At 41.5% G+C, this 14,569-nt stretch overlaps 1 protein-coding gene across 2 annotated transcripts in view; it reads right to left on the bottom strand.

Annotated features, from left to right (window-relative positions):
* Positions 1-6,183: 6,183 nt before the first annotated feature.
* The window catches only part of tnni3k (TNNI3 interacting kinase), a 51,620-nt gene continuing 43,234 nt past the window's right edge, over positions 6,184-14,569 (bottom strand). Inside the window, exons 17-25 of one of the 2 annotated variants that reach the window (XM_071342554.1) lie at positions 14,118-14,222; positions 13,858-13,910; positions 12,760-12,812; positions 12,261-12,393; positions 12,028-12,137; positions 8,936-8,995; positions 8,615-8,781; positions 7,561-7,640; positions 6,184-7,377 (exon numbers count right to left, since the gene is read on the bottom strand). In XM_071342554.1, coding sequence (XP_071198655.1) covers positions 7,298-7,377; positions 7,561-7,640; positions 8,615-8,781; positions 8,936-8,995; positions 12,028-12,137; positions 12,261-12,393; positions 12,760-12,812; positions 13,858-13,910; positions 14,118-14,222 — 841 coding nt within the window. In that variant the 3' untranslated portion in view covers positions 6,184-7,297. The remainder of the gene's footprint in view (positions 7,378-7,560; positions 7,641-8,614; positions 8,782-8,935; positions 8,996-12,027; positions 12,138-12,260; positions 12,394-12,759; positions 12,813-13,857; positions 13,911-14,117; positions 14,223-14,569) is intronic. The other variant, XM_071342555.1, reaches the window with a different exon arrangement.

Here is a 14,569-nt window from a genome sequence, read left to right as displayed (position 1 = left end):
CCCTCTATCCTGATCTCCCTCTCTATCTTTATCTACCTCTATAGTCTTATCTATCCCTCTGTCTTGGTTTATCTCTCTGTCCCGGTATTGTCATTATTAGATTTGTTATTAGGAGGATTTTGTGGGGGAAGTAAGAAGGTGGACATTCTTGAAGGGAGGGGGCTAGGATGGATTATGGTGGGGTGGGAACCGCGCCCGGAGCCTGAGCCACCACCGTGGTTAGATGCCCACCCAGACCCTCCCCTAGACTTTGTGCTGGTGCGTCCGGAGTTCGCACCTTGTGGGGGGGGTACTGTCACGTTCCTGACCTATTTATGTTAGTTTTTGTGTGTTAGTTGGTCAGGACGTGAGGTTGGGTGGGCATTCTATGTTATCTGTTTCTATGTTGGTTTCGGTTTGCCTGGTATGGCTCTTGATTAGAGGCAGGTGGTTTGCGTTTGCCTCTAATTAAGAGTCATATTTAGGTAGGGCATTCTCACTGTTTGTTTGTGGGTGATTGTCTCCTGTGATGTCTTTCGTCGTTGTGTTCGATGTATTCACTTTCGGAGCTGTTTGGCTGTTCGTATGTTTCGATGTACGTTCCTGTCCGTAAGTTTACGTTTAGTGATGTGAGTTTATGTTCAGGTTTCGTTCTACGTCGTTTTGTTATTTTGTAAGTTTTGTAAAGTGTTTGTTTTCGTGTCATCAGTTTTCGTATAAAAAATAAAGATGGCATATTTCCCTGACTCCGCATTTTGGTCCGAAGATCCTTCTCTCCTCACCTCGTCCGAGGATGAGGAGAGCGACAGCCGTAACACTGAGGATCTAGATCATTTTTCAAACCTCTCGAGATTATAACCAAATTATGATAAATGTACAACCTTTATTACGTGTTGGATCACTAAAAAATGCAACTTTTACATTACTGTGTAGTTGACAAATAAAAAGGTCTGACGGTGATGTAGACATACTCGGTATTCATATCCCAAAATAAATAAATGATCTCACTCCAATACATTTTAATAGAAAGTTAGCAAAAATTGATAAGATCTTGCTACCATGGAAAGTAAAATACCTGTCTATTTGTGGAAAATCACCCTGATTAACTCTTTAGTCATATCCCAGTTTACCTATTTGCATATGGCCTAGTGACTTGTTGTTTAAATTATATAAGCAAAAAATATGGCAAGCCTGACAAAATTAAATGTGCCTATTTATATAATCTATATAAATTGTGAGGGCAGAAATGATTAAATATTAAAGTACCTCTCAATTAAGTCTTTAGTAATACACAGGTTGTCCTTATTTAAAAAAAAAAGTATAATCTTTGAAATTGATATCATAAATATGACTGGTGGAGTTGTCACACATGCAGCTAACAAAAACATATGGAAATGTCTGCTCTACCCAAAATTACAACCAACTAATTGCAGCATTACCGCAAAAATGGAAGAGGCAAGTGGAATGGGGGAAAGTATGGAATTTGTCAGCTGTGCCATATACAGTGGGGAGAACAAGTATTTGATACACTGCTGATTTTGCAGATTTTCCTACTTACAAAGCATGTAGAGGTCTGTAATTTTTATCATAGGTACACTTCAACTGTGAGAGACGGAATCTAAAACAAAAATCCCGAAAATCACATTGTATGATTTTTAAGTAATTAATTAGCATTTTATTGCATGACATAAGTATTTGATACATCAGAAAAACAGAACTTAATATTTGGTACAGAATCCTTTGTTTGCAATTACAGAGATCATACGTTTCCTGTAGTTCTTGACCAGGTTTGCACACACTGCAGCAGGGATTTTGGCCCACTCCTCCATACAGACCTTCTCCAGATCCTTCAGGTTTCGGGGCTGTCGCTGGGCAATACGGACTTTCAGCTCCCTCCAAAGATTTTCTATTGGGTTCAGGTCTGGAGACTGGCTAGGCCACTCCAGGACCTTGAGATACTTCTTACGGAGCCACTCCTTAGTTGCCCTGGCTGTGTGTTTCGGGTCGTTGTCATGCTGGAAGACCCAGCCACGACCCATCATCAATGCTCTTACTGAGGGAAGGAGGTTGTTGGCTAAGATCTCGCAATACATGGCCCCATCCATCCTCCCCTCAATACGGTGCAGTCGTCCTGTCCCCTTTGCAGAAAAGCATCCCCAAAGAATGATGTTTCCACCTCCATGCTTCACGGTTGGGATGGTGTTCTTGGGGTTGTACTCATCCTTCTTCTTCCTCCAAACACGGCGAGTGCAGTTTAGACCAAAAAGCTCTATTTTTGAATCATCAGACCACATGACCTTCTCCCATTCCTCCTCTGGATCATCCAGATGGTCATTGGCAAACTTCAGACGGGCCTGGACATGCGCCTGCTTGAGCAGGGGGACCTTGTGTGCGCTGCAGGATTTTAATCCATGACGGCGTAGTGTGTTACTAATGGTTTTCTTTGAGACTGTGGTCCCAGCTCTCTTCAGGTCATTGACCAGGTCCTGCCGTGTAGTTCTGGGCTGATCCCTCACCTTCCTCATGATCATTGATGCCCCACGAGGTGAGATCTTGCATGGAGCCCCAGACCGAGGGTGATTGACCATCATCTTGAACTTCTTCTATTTTCTTCTATTTTCTAATAATTGCGCCAACAGTTGTTGCCTTCTCACCAAGCTGCTTGCCTATTGTCCTGTAGCCCATCCCAGCCTTGTGCAGGTCTACAATTTTATCCTTGATGTCCTTACACAGCTCTCTGGTCTTGGCCATTGTGGAGAGGTTGGAGTCTGTTTGATTGAGTGTGTGGACAGGTGTCTTTTATACAGGTAACGAGTTCAAACAGGTGCAGTTAATACAGGTAATGAGTGGAGAACAGGGGGGCTTCTTAAAGAAAAACTAACAGGTCTGTGAGAGCCGGAATTCTTACTGGTTGGTAGGTGATCAAATACTTATGTCATGCAATAAAATGCAAATGAATTACTTAAAAATCATACAATGTGATTTTCTGGATTTTTGTTTTAGATTCCGTCTCTCACAGTTGAAGTGTACCTATGATAAAAATTACAGACCTCTACATGCTTTGTAAGTAGGAAAACCTGCAAAATCGGCAGTGTATCAAATACTTGTTCTCCCCACTGTATATTGCAAAATAGTTCGATTTTCGATGAACCGATTCCATGGCACATGGTTTAGGAACTGATACACAAAATGACGCCGGATTCAAAAGGTATAATTTTTAAATTCAAATTATTATACGAAATTCTTGCAACCAATAGAATGTCATATGGTTGTATCATTGCTTGGTGAACCATCCCAGCTCTGCATATGTTGCTGCGAAGAGACAGAATCAGATGTAATTTGTTTTGGTACTGTCCATATTTATAGTAGCTTGTTTTTGGTCGCAGGTTCAGGAATTGCTGAAGAATTGCAACATTTACTTGGAGCCAACTCTGTAAATAGCACTGCTGGGTGATTTCATAGTCAATCAATTACTAATATAATAATACTTTTATCTTTAATTTACAACCTGTAGAAACTATGACAATAGAAATGTTCAGAACCTTTGTGAAACATCACAGCACAGTTGAAAAATAAATTGCAAATAGAAATCCAAACTGGATGGTGTAGAGAGAAATGGGAGGGGTTGAGGGTAGCTCAAGGGTGGGACTCAAAACAAGATGACTAATGTCAAATATACTGTGTCCGTAAAATATATATAACTTCAGAACTTTTGTGAAACAGCATAGTTAAAAATATATGGCAAATAGGTAGGGGTAGGGTTAGAGGAAAATAATAAAGAAAAATAGATATATATTTTAACATACAGTTGAAGTCAGAAGTTCCAACCACTCCACAAATGTCTTGTTAACAAACTATAGTTTTGGCAAGTCGGTTAGGACATCTACTTTGTGCATGACACAAGTCATTTTTCCAACAATTGTTTACAGACAGATTATTTCACTTATAAATCACTGTATCACAATTCCAGTGGGTCAGAAGTTTACATACACTAAATTGACTGTGCCTTTAAACAGCTTGGAAAATTCCAGAAAATGATGTCATGGCTTTAGAAGCTTCTGATAGGCAAATTAACATAATTTGAGTCAATCGGAGGTGTACCTGTGGATGTATTTCAAGGGCCTACCTTCAAACTCAGTGCCTCTTTGCTTGACGTCATGGGAAAATCTAAAGAAATCAGCCAAGACCTCAGAAAATAAATTGTAGACCTCCACAAGTCTGGTTCATCCTTTGGAGCAATTTCCAAACGCCTGAAGGTACCACGTTCATCTGTACAAACAATAGTACGCAAGTATAAACACCATGGGATCACACAGCCGTCATACTGCTCAGGAAGGAGACGCGTTCTGTCTCCTAGAGATGAATGTACTTTGGTGTGAAAAGTGCAAATCAATCCCAGAACAACAGCCAAGGACCTTGTGAAGATGCTGGAGGAAACAGGTACAAAAGTGTCTATATCCACAGTAAATCGAGTCCTATATTGACATAACCTGAAAGGCCGCTCAGCAAGGAAAAAGCCACTGCTCCAAAACCACCATAAAAAGCCAGATTATGGTTCGCAACTGCACATGGGGACAAAGATCGTACTTTTTGGAGAAATGTCCTCTGGTCTGATGAAACAAAAATAGATCTGTTTGAACATTGTTATGTTTGGAGGAAAAATGGGGAGGCTTGCAAGCCAAAGAACACCATCCCAACCGTGAAGCACGGGGGTGGCAGCATCATGTTGTGGGGGTGCTTTGCTGCAGGAGGGAATGGTGCACTTCACAAAAAAATGGCATCATAAGAAAGGAAAATTATGTGGATATATTGAAGAAACATCTCAAGACATAGGTCAGGAAGTTAAAGCTTGGTCGCAAATGAGTCTTCCAAATGGACAATGACCCCAAGCATAATTCCAAAGTTGTGGAAAAATGTCTGAAGGACAACAGAGTCAAGGTATTGGAGTGGCCATCACAAAGCCCTGACCTCAATCCTACCGAACATTTGTGGGCAGAACTGAAAAAGTGTGTGCGAGCAAGGAGGCCTACAAATCTGACTCAGTTACACCAGCTCTGTCAGGAGGAATGGGCCAACATTCACTTATTGTGAGAGCTTGTGGAAAGCTTCCCGAAACGTTTGACCCAAGTTAAGCAATTTAAAGGCAATGCTACCAAATACTAATTGAGTGTATGTAAACTTCTGACCCACTGGGAATGTGATGAAATAATAATAGCTGAAATAAATAATTCTCTCTACTATTAATCTGACATTTCAAATTTTTTAAATAAAGTGGTGATCCTAACTGACCAAAGACAGGGCATTTTTACTAGGATTAAATGTCAGGAATTGTAAAAAAAAACGGAGCTTAAATGTATTTGGCTGAGGTGTATGTAAACTTCCGACTTCAACTGTATATGTGCCCTTCTTTGTCAGGCATTGGAAAACCACCCTGGTTTTTGTGGTTGAATTTGTATTTGAAATGCACTGCTCGACTGAGGAACCTTACAGATAATGGTATGTGTGGGTTACAGAGATGAGGTAGTCGTTCAAAAACAATGTTAAACCCCCAGGCAATGGAAAAACTGTGACATTTTCAGCTTCCAGGAATTGTGTACAGATCCTTGTGACATGGGGCCGTGCATTATCATGCTGAAACATGTCGCGATGGCGGCAGATGAATGGGCCTCAAGATCTCGACAATGGGCCTCAGGATCTCGTCACGGTATCTCTGTGCATTCAAATTGCCATCGATAAAATGCACTTGTGTTCGTTGTCCGTAGCTTATGCCTGCCCACACCACCATGGGGCACTCTGTTCACAACGTTGACATCAGCAAACCGCTTATCCACATGACGCCATACACGTGGTCTGCAGTTTTGAGGTTGGTTTGACGTACTGACAAATTCTCTAAAAACGCCATTGGCTTATGGTAGAGAAATTAACATTCAATTCTCTGGCAACTGCTCTGGTGTACATACCCGCAGTCAGCCTGCCAATTGAACACTCTCTCAAAACTTGAGACATCTGTGGCATTGTGTTGTGTGACAAAACTGAGTGGCCTTTTATTGTCCCCAGCACAAGGTGCACCTGTGTAATGATCATGCTGTTTAATCAGCTTCTTGATATGCCACCTGTTAGGTGGCTGGGTTATCATAGTAAAGGAGAAATGTTCACTAACAGGGATGTAAACAAATTTGTGTGCAAAATTTCAGAGAAATAAGCTTTTTGTGCGTATAGAACATTTCTGGGATCTTTTATTTCAGCTCATGAAACATGGAACCAACGCTTTACATGTTGTGTTTATAGTTTTGCTCGGCATACATACAGAAAGAAGATTTAGATTTCCATATTTTACATTGTGATTACTTTTGTGTTCAAGTTTTACTACTTTATCTGGACTGTATCTGGACTGTATCTGATGGCAGAAAAGGTATCTCTGCAATTCCATGCAATTTCACCCATCTCAATTCCGGTCAGTCAAGGAATCACATTTTATTTTCTTTGGAGGATTTTCAAATCCAATTGAAATGGACATACATTGAAATATAATTACCTGATGCGTTTGAGAACAGTGTATGCCATACATAGAACATACAGCAAATGGCTACATAACTACACATACAGTAATAACAATTGGTGAAATTGTGAAATGTCCTATGTAGGAAACAGTTTGTGTCAAAACAAATGTGCTGCAGCTAACACCTCTAAGGCTGTGTTTACACAGGTATCCCAATTCTGATTTTTTTTTTTATACCAATTGGTCTTTAATCAGATCAGATATTTTGCCAATAATTGGGCAAAAGATCAGAATTGGGCTGCCTGTGTAAACGCAGCCTAATACCTCTACTTCTAAATATTCTTGTATAATTTATTTCTTCATATGCCATTTATTATGAATCCTGTATTTAATTTTGTTTGGTTAGGATTCATCTTGTTTATGACTGTCAAATCCTATAGAATGAAACTCAATGATTTCTCTATTTTATTGAAAATAAAAAGCACAAATTGTCTAAGCATTCTGATGCTTCAAGATGTTTTTAATGAATAGACTATACAGGTGGTATACTATGAAACTTTCTCAAAAACCCCAAAATGCCTCTTATCCAACAAATATTTACCAGATATAAAAACCACACAAATCTATTCAAACATTTCAACACCATAAACACAGAAAGTCATAAATAGCTTTAGGAAATACACACAACGATATATATAGCTTATACTCAAGACTAGATCAACCAATATGTCTATGTGATACATTTAGAAATAAGGTTATGGCTTTATGAACTACAGTAATAGTGCATAGTAGAGCTGGAAGACTTCCCATCCATGTTAGTTAGTTGCTGTCTTCGAAGCTGCCGTTGCTGCTGCAGTTGGAGTGGAAGCGCATGGTGCTCATAGGGTCTGACACGTACCCTGAAGGAGATAGGACACAGAGGTCAGGGGTTAGGGATGATCCACAGCCAGTTCCTTTCCCAACACACACCAACACCAGCTTTGGTGTACATTCTACCCAATTGGCTGTACTCCATTTCAAATGATGAAGTTTTATAATACCGGTATAGGATTGATGAGTATCTTCATTAATATGCTTTTTACCATTTCGGTCAATAGGTGGAAACGGCATATTCCTCCTCAGTTCATCCAGAGACGGACCTTGGGAATCACGTCGTCCCTCGCTGAAAATAAAACATACATGAGCTGTTATAAGGCTGAATATAGTGATTATGTTTACATAATCAACCTCTACTACATAATACGAAAATCTGCATCAAATGGTTACAGACACATTTTGTATAATGATCTCTTTAAAATAATGAAAGATTGAGGAGGCAGTTAGATGAGGCAGGTGTAAACACATCTCTGATGTACTCTGTTGAATCTAGCATGACCCCCTGTGTAACAGCACAGGACCTAATAACCACACTCTCTCACTTCTACATCTAATATAAACTAAATGGATGAAACATTTGATTAACTGCCAGTCTGCCAGGACATTTCCAGCAGGCAGAGACTTCAGCAGTAGAGAACACACACAAACCTAACTTCAGTTACTGTGTCCCTGGAGACCGTTGCCAGGTTCCCGATCTACTCCCCTTTCTCTTCAACCACACACACAGGCTTACAGGGCTGGTCACCAGTGGAGTCTTTAGGCCTTAGTCAGCATGCATAGAAAGGTTTTATCTGATTTGCTTGCCTTTGTTTTCCCTGACCCATATCCGGGCAACTCCACCTCTAACTGTTGCAGTAAAGCGTTTCTAGTGTTGTACACATTATTGCTCAAACAGTGGGTCAAGGTGAGTGCTATCGCAGCAACAAAGTACAACTTTACAGGCCAAGACATGATGTCCATGGAATTCCTACTAGTACTGGCCTTTACATTTAACTTGGTTATGCTTAGCAATCCAGTATATAGGCCATAGAAACAGAGACAGAGACGGAGACAAAGGTTAACATGCCCTAATAGAAAAGAGAGAAACATTTGAAACTCCTTCAGTGAAACTCTCGAATCCATTCTCTCTGTATTGCATTCATCTGTATGTGGAGAAGACTATATGATATACTAGCCTGGTCCCAGATAGGTGTGTACTGTGTAGCCAACACCTATGATCATTATCAACGCCAGTCAACGACCAGGCTAGTGAAGCCCTACCTCTGAGTCCAGACTGCGTAGGCACGGGCGTTGAGGGCGTACTCCAGTTCAAAGCGGGAACGGAGGGCGGCCACGTGACTCCGACCAGGACTGCCCCTCGCCAGGCAGTCAGAAGAGCCAGAGGGGGACAGGGACCCACTGCTGTTACTGGAGGCTGGGGACATCAACTGTGGATCACACACATACATGTATGACATTATCATCAACAAGTGTCACATGGACAGACAAGAAAGCTAGGAATCTGTAAACTTTCTGAAAATGTAAGCAGCATGTTTATTCCCACTCTGGTGTAGATTCACATACTATAGAAAAACACCATACCTCCACATTGCATAGGCATTCCTCTAGTGTGGCCAGCACCTCAGAGAACTCAGGCCTATCCTGATTCGGAGGAGATAAAATAGGATTATTTAACCTATAAACACTCTTCACAGAAAAGACACACACACACACACACACACACACACACACACACACACACACACACACACACACACACACACACACACACACACACACACACACACACACACACACACACACACACACACACACACACACACACACACACACACACACACACACACACACACACACACACACACACACACAGCTGTGCTTTCTCAGTCTGTCTGTCTGTGTGGTTATGCAGATCTACCCACACATGAATCAAAGGTGAACTCTACTTGGAAAGCAGGCTTTCCATCTCCTACTTCACTGTAAGACAACAAGCACAGAGCCAGAGACTACTTCACTTTAAGACGCGGACCACGATGTCTTGCTCCCAGACAGACTAAACAACTTTTTTGCTCGCTTTGAGGACAATATACTGTCACTGACAAGGCCCGCTACCAAAACCTGCGGGCTCTCCTTCACTGTAGCCAACGTGAGTAAAACATTTAAACGTGTTAACCCTCGCAAGGCTGCAGGCCCAGACGGCATCCCCGGCCACGTCCTCAGAGCATGCGCAGACCAGCTGGCTGGTGTGTTTACAGACATATTCAATCAATCCTTATCCCAGTCTGCTGTTCCCACATGCTTCAAGAGGGCCACCATTGTTCCTGTTCCCAACAAAGCAAATGTAACTGAGCTAAATGACTTTCGCCCTGTAGCACTCACTTCCGTCATCATGAAGTGCTTTGAGAGACTAGTCAAGGACCATATCACCTCCACCCTACCTGACACCCTAGACCCACTCCAATTTGCTTACTGCCCCAATAGGTCCACAGATGATGCAATCACCATCACACTGCACACTGCCCTAACCCATCTGGACAAGAGGAATACCTATGTAACAATGCTGTTCATCGATTACAGCTCAGCATTTAACACCATAGTACCCTCCAAACTCGTCATTAAGCTCGAGACCCTGGATCTCGACCCCGCCCTGTGCAACTGGGTCCTGGACTTCCTGACGGGCCGCACCCAGGTGGTGAGGGTAGGTAACAATATCTCCACCCCGTTGATCCGCAACACTGGGTCCCCACAAGGGTGCGTTCTCAGCCCTCTCCTGTACTCCCTGTTCACCCACGACTGCGTGGCAATGCACGCCTCCAACTCAATTATCAAGTTTGCAGACGACACTACAGTGGTAGGCTTGATTACCAACAACGACGAGACGGCCTACAGGGAGGAGGTGAGGGCCCTCGGAGTGTGGTGTCAGGAAAATAACCTCACACTCAATGTCAACAAAACAAAGGAGATGATCGTGGACTACGGGAAACAGCAGAGGGAGCAGCCCCCTATCTACATTGACGGGACAGTAGTGGAGAGGGTGGAAAGTTTTAAGTTCTTCGGCGTACACATCACAGACAGAGTGGTGAAGAAGGCGTAGCAGCGCCTCTTCAACCTCAGGAGGCTGAAGAAATTCGGCTTGTCACCAAAAACACTCACAAAATTTTACAGATGCACAATCGAGAGCATCCTGTCGGGCTGTATCACCACCTGGTACGACAACTGCTCCGCCCATAACCGTAAGGCTCTCCAGAGGGTAGTGAGGTCTGGACAACGCATCACCGGGTGCAAACTACCTGCCCTCCAGGACACCCACACCACCTGATGTCACAGGAAGGCCAAAAAGATCATCAAGGACAACAACCACCTGAGCCACTGCCTGTTCACCCCGCTATCATCCAGAAGGCAAGGTCAGTACAGGTGCATCAAAGCTGGGACCGAGAGACTGAAAGACAGCTTCTATCTCAAGGCCATCAGACTGTTAAACAGCCATCACTAACATTGAGTGGCTGCTGCCAACATACTGACTCAACTCCAGCCACTTTAATAATGGAAACATTTATGTAATCAATTTATCACTAGCCACTTTGTATAATGCTTACATACCCTACATTACTCATCTCATATGTATATACTGTACGCTATACCATCTACTGCATCTTGCCATCTTGATGTAACTAAATCTATCACTTGCCACTTTAAACAATGCCACTTTATATAATGCTTACATACCCTACATTACTCATCTCATATGTATATACTGTACTCTATACCATCTACTGCATCTTGCCTATGCCATTCGGGCATCACTCATTCATATATTTTTATGTACATATATGTATTCATTCCTTTACACTTGTGTGTATAAGGTAGTTGTTGTGAAATTGTTAGGTTAGATTACTTGTTAGATATTACTGCATGGTCGGAACTGGAAGCACAAGCATTTCGCTACACTCCCATTAACATCTGCTAACCATGTGTATGTGACAAATAAATTTGATTTGATTTGACAACAAACACAGAGCCAGAGACTACGTCACTTTAAGACACCCCGGTAATGGCTGAAATGGGCTCAATGGAATACAGTAGATTGTCTTTCCATTAAATCTATAAGAACGATAAAGCTTTGTCTGGGATTTAATGCATCGTCTCAACACTAACATACCAAGAAAGAGAAGAAAGATAACTTTATTTTGATGTGTGTTCATTTTTGGTGGAATTGGAAAAAGTAATAATTAATACAGTTGAAATGTATACAAATTAGTTCCGCTGAAATTAAATCAACTTTCGAAAATGAACACTCGGATTATAGTGATATTATGTCTGATCTCGAAAACAATGAAATGTATGTTCAGATGGGTGTAATATAGAGTCAAGCGTGATGATTTTTAATCCAAGGGTATCCTGCTATTGACACACTTGTTGAATTATGCAAGAGAAAGTGAAAACAACAGTAATTCATGAGGCAGTATAGACAGCACAGCTGAGTGCAGGTAGGGTATGTAAGTATACGTAGCACTTAGTATAGTTAGCTCACATGAACTTAGCTCACATGAACTTAGCTCATATGAACTTAGCATACGTAGAATTTAGTTCATATGAATTTAGCTCACATAAATGTAGGGGCTCTATCTATCTATCTATTACGCTCTATCTATCTATCGTAGGAGGACACTGACCTCTGGACAGACATTCCAGCCCCTCATTAGCATGGCAGAGATGGGTTTGGGTATGGAGTAGCCAACAGGAGGCCGGATGTGGTGATAGGCCATGTCTGCAGCTGCTGCAGCTTGATGAGGACAGGGAGAATCCAACATATTAACATGCTTGAAACAAACCAGTACTCACTCACTGATTCACATTCTCCCAAACCAGTATCAGATTGGTGTGTTTTTAATCATGCAAAGGTTACCAGGTTTCAGGTGGGCAAAGGGGATCTCTCCAGTGAGCAGCTCCCACAGACACAAGGCATAGCTGAACATGTCGGCTTTGACGGTATAGCGTGTACACTGGGTGAATATCTCTGGGGCCATCCAGCGCAGGTTCTGTACACCAACACAAGAGTCAAATTAGCAATGCAAAACACTCTGGCTACCATGGACAAATGGTTCCTCAGCGAAGGCTTCACTCCAGGGAGCATAACGCACTCACGCACTGACACTCACTCACACGCACGCACGCACACACACACACATATTTATTTGTTAACCAAAGTTATAACCATTCAAAATCCTATTTTCCATTATCCTAATCTTAATCCCAAAATCTAACCTTAACCCTAAACCTACTAGAAATAGCATTTGACCTTGTGGGGACAGATATTTGTTTGTTTACTACTTCTGGTACCCACAAGTATAGTTAAACACACACACACACATTTATGGTATGGTGAACCAGGAAGTTGGACTAACCCCTGGCTGCTTGGTCATATTGTCCACAACCTCGGATAACAGAAATCTGGATTCTAAAGAGAAAAAAAAAGGGTTTCAAGATTCTAATAATGAGGTTAGTGAGGCAGCCATTTTTATTTCAATATCAAATCACTTCTGTGTAACAATTTAGTACCTTACTATAATAGTTTCCCATAAAAATCTATCAAGCAAGCATTTTGTTAGGACTGTCTTGGAGTGGTCTGAGTAGGGAGGGGGGGAAATATAATCTGAAAACTAGCTGTTGTTGGGCATTTATGACAAATTCACTATAGGAAATGGCTACTTTACCAACTGTAATCTGTCTTCATTATATTGTATGTTTATACTGTACCAGTCAAAAGTTTGGACACATCTACTCATTCCAGGGTTTTTCTTTATTTTTTTACTTTATAACAGCAATGACATCAAAACTATGAAATAACACATATGGAATCACGTAGTAACCAAAAAAGTGTTAAACAAATCAAAATATGTTTTATATTTGAGATTCTTCAAAGAGGCCAGCTTTGCACAGTTTATGACAAGTGCTATAATGTGTTATGATAGTTATGTTATGACACTCTTGTCGTGTGCCTTGTTAAAAGTTCATTAGAGGAATTTCTTTCCTTCTTAACTCGTTTGAGCCATCAGTTGTGTTGTGAGAAGGTAGGGCTGGCATACAGAAGATAGCCCTATTTGATAAAAGCCCAAGTCTATATTATGGCAAGAACAGCTCAAATATGCAAAGAGAAATGACAGTCCATCATTACTTTAAGACATGAAGGTCAGTTGGAAAAACCATCAAATCAAATCCCCCCCAAAATTGTCCCATGCGCCGAATACAACCTTACAGTGAAATGCTTACTTACAAGAAAATACCTTTAAAAAGGGTGGCTTCTTTGAAGAATCTCAAATGATTTGTTATTATTTAACACTTTTTTGGTTACAACATGTACATGATTCCATATGTGTTACTTCATAGTTTTAATGTCTTCACTATTATTCTACAATGTAGAAAATAGTCATAATAATAAAGACTAACCCTTGAATGAGTAGGTGTGTCCAAACTTTTGACTGGTGCTGTATTTTGTTGCTTACCTCCAAAATCAGCCACCACAGCATGCCCGTCCTCATAGAGCAGAATGTTGTGACTAAAAGTAGCAAATGTCATGATTGGAAGAATAACTCAAAACACTTAATTTCACATAGTCACTATAGCTTCAATTCAACATCAATACCGCTCATTATGCTTCATTTCTACATAGGGTGAGACCCAATTCCCCACAAAAAACACATGCACCCAGCATATCACCCCACCCCCACACACAAAACCCCACTGACCCCCACCCTCCACCGACCTGTTGAGGTCCCTGTGGATGATGGGCTGAGTGAGGTTGTGCAGGTACTCCATGCCCTTGGCCACGTCGATGGCGATGATGAGCTTGGACTGCAGGTCGATGATCCTGTCCGTTGACACATCATTACACATCATTAGAGGAACAACCCCAACACTAAGTAACACAGATCGATGCTGCCTGGCCCTGCCAATCAACTGATACCACGGCACACAGCAGAAGATCAATAAGTCAGCTCATAGACTGTTAGACTTTATCTAAATGCAGAGTAACACTTATTATAAACTGGGTGGATTGAGCCCTGAACGCCGATTGGTTGACAGCCGTGGTATATCAGACCGTATACCACAGGTATGACAAAACATGTATCAGAGTAACACTTAATATAGATCAATGATGATAAGTGGGAGAAACGAATGTAAAGACACTACCAAGAAATAAGACATGACACAGTT

The sequence above is a fragment of the Salvelinus alpinus genome, chromosome 15 (genome assembly GCF_045679555.1).
Source record: "Salvelinus alpinus chromosome 15, SLU_Salpinus.1, whole genome shotgun sequence".
Lineage (NCBI taxonomy): Eukaryota > Metazoa > Chordata > Actinopteri > Salmoniformes > Salmonidae > Salvelinus > Salvelinus alpinus.
Note: the sequence above shows the minus strand (reverse complement) of the source record. Positions and strands in the feature narration are given on the sequence as shown.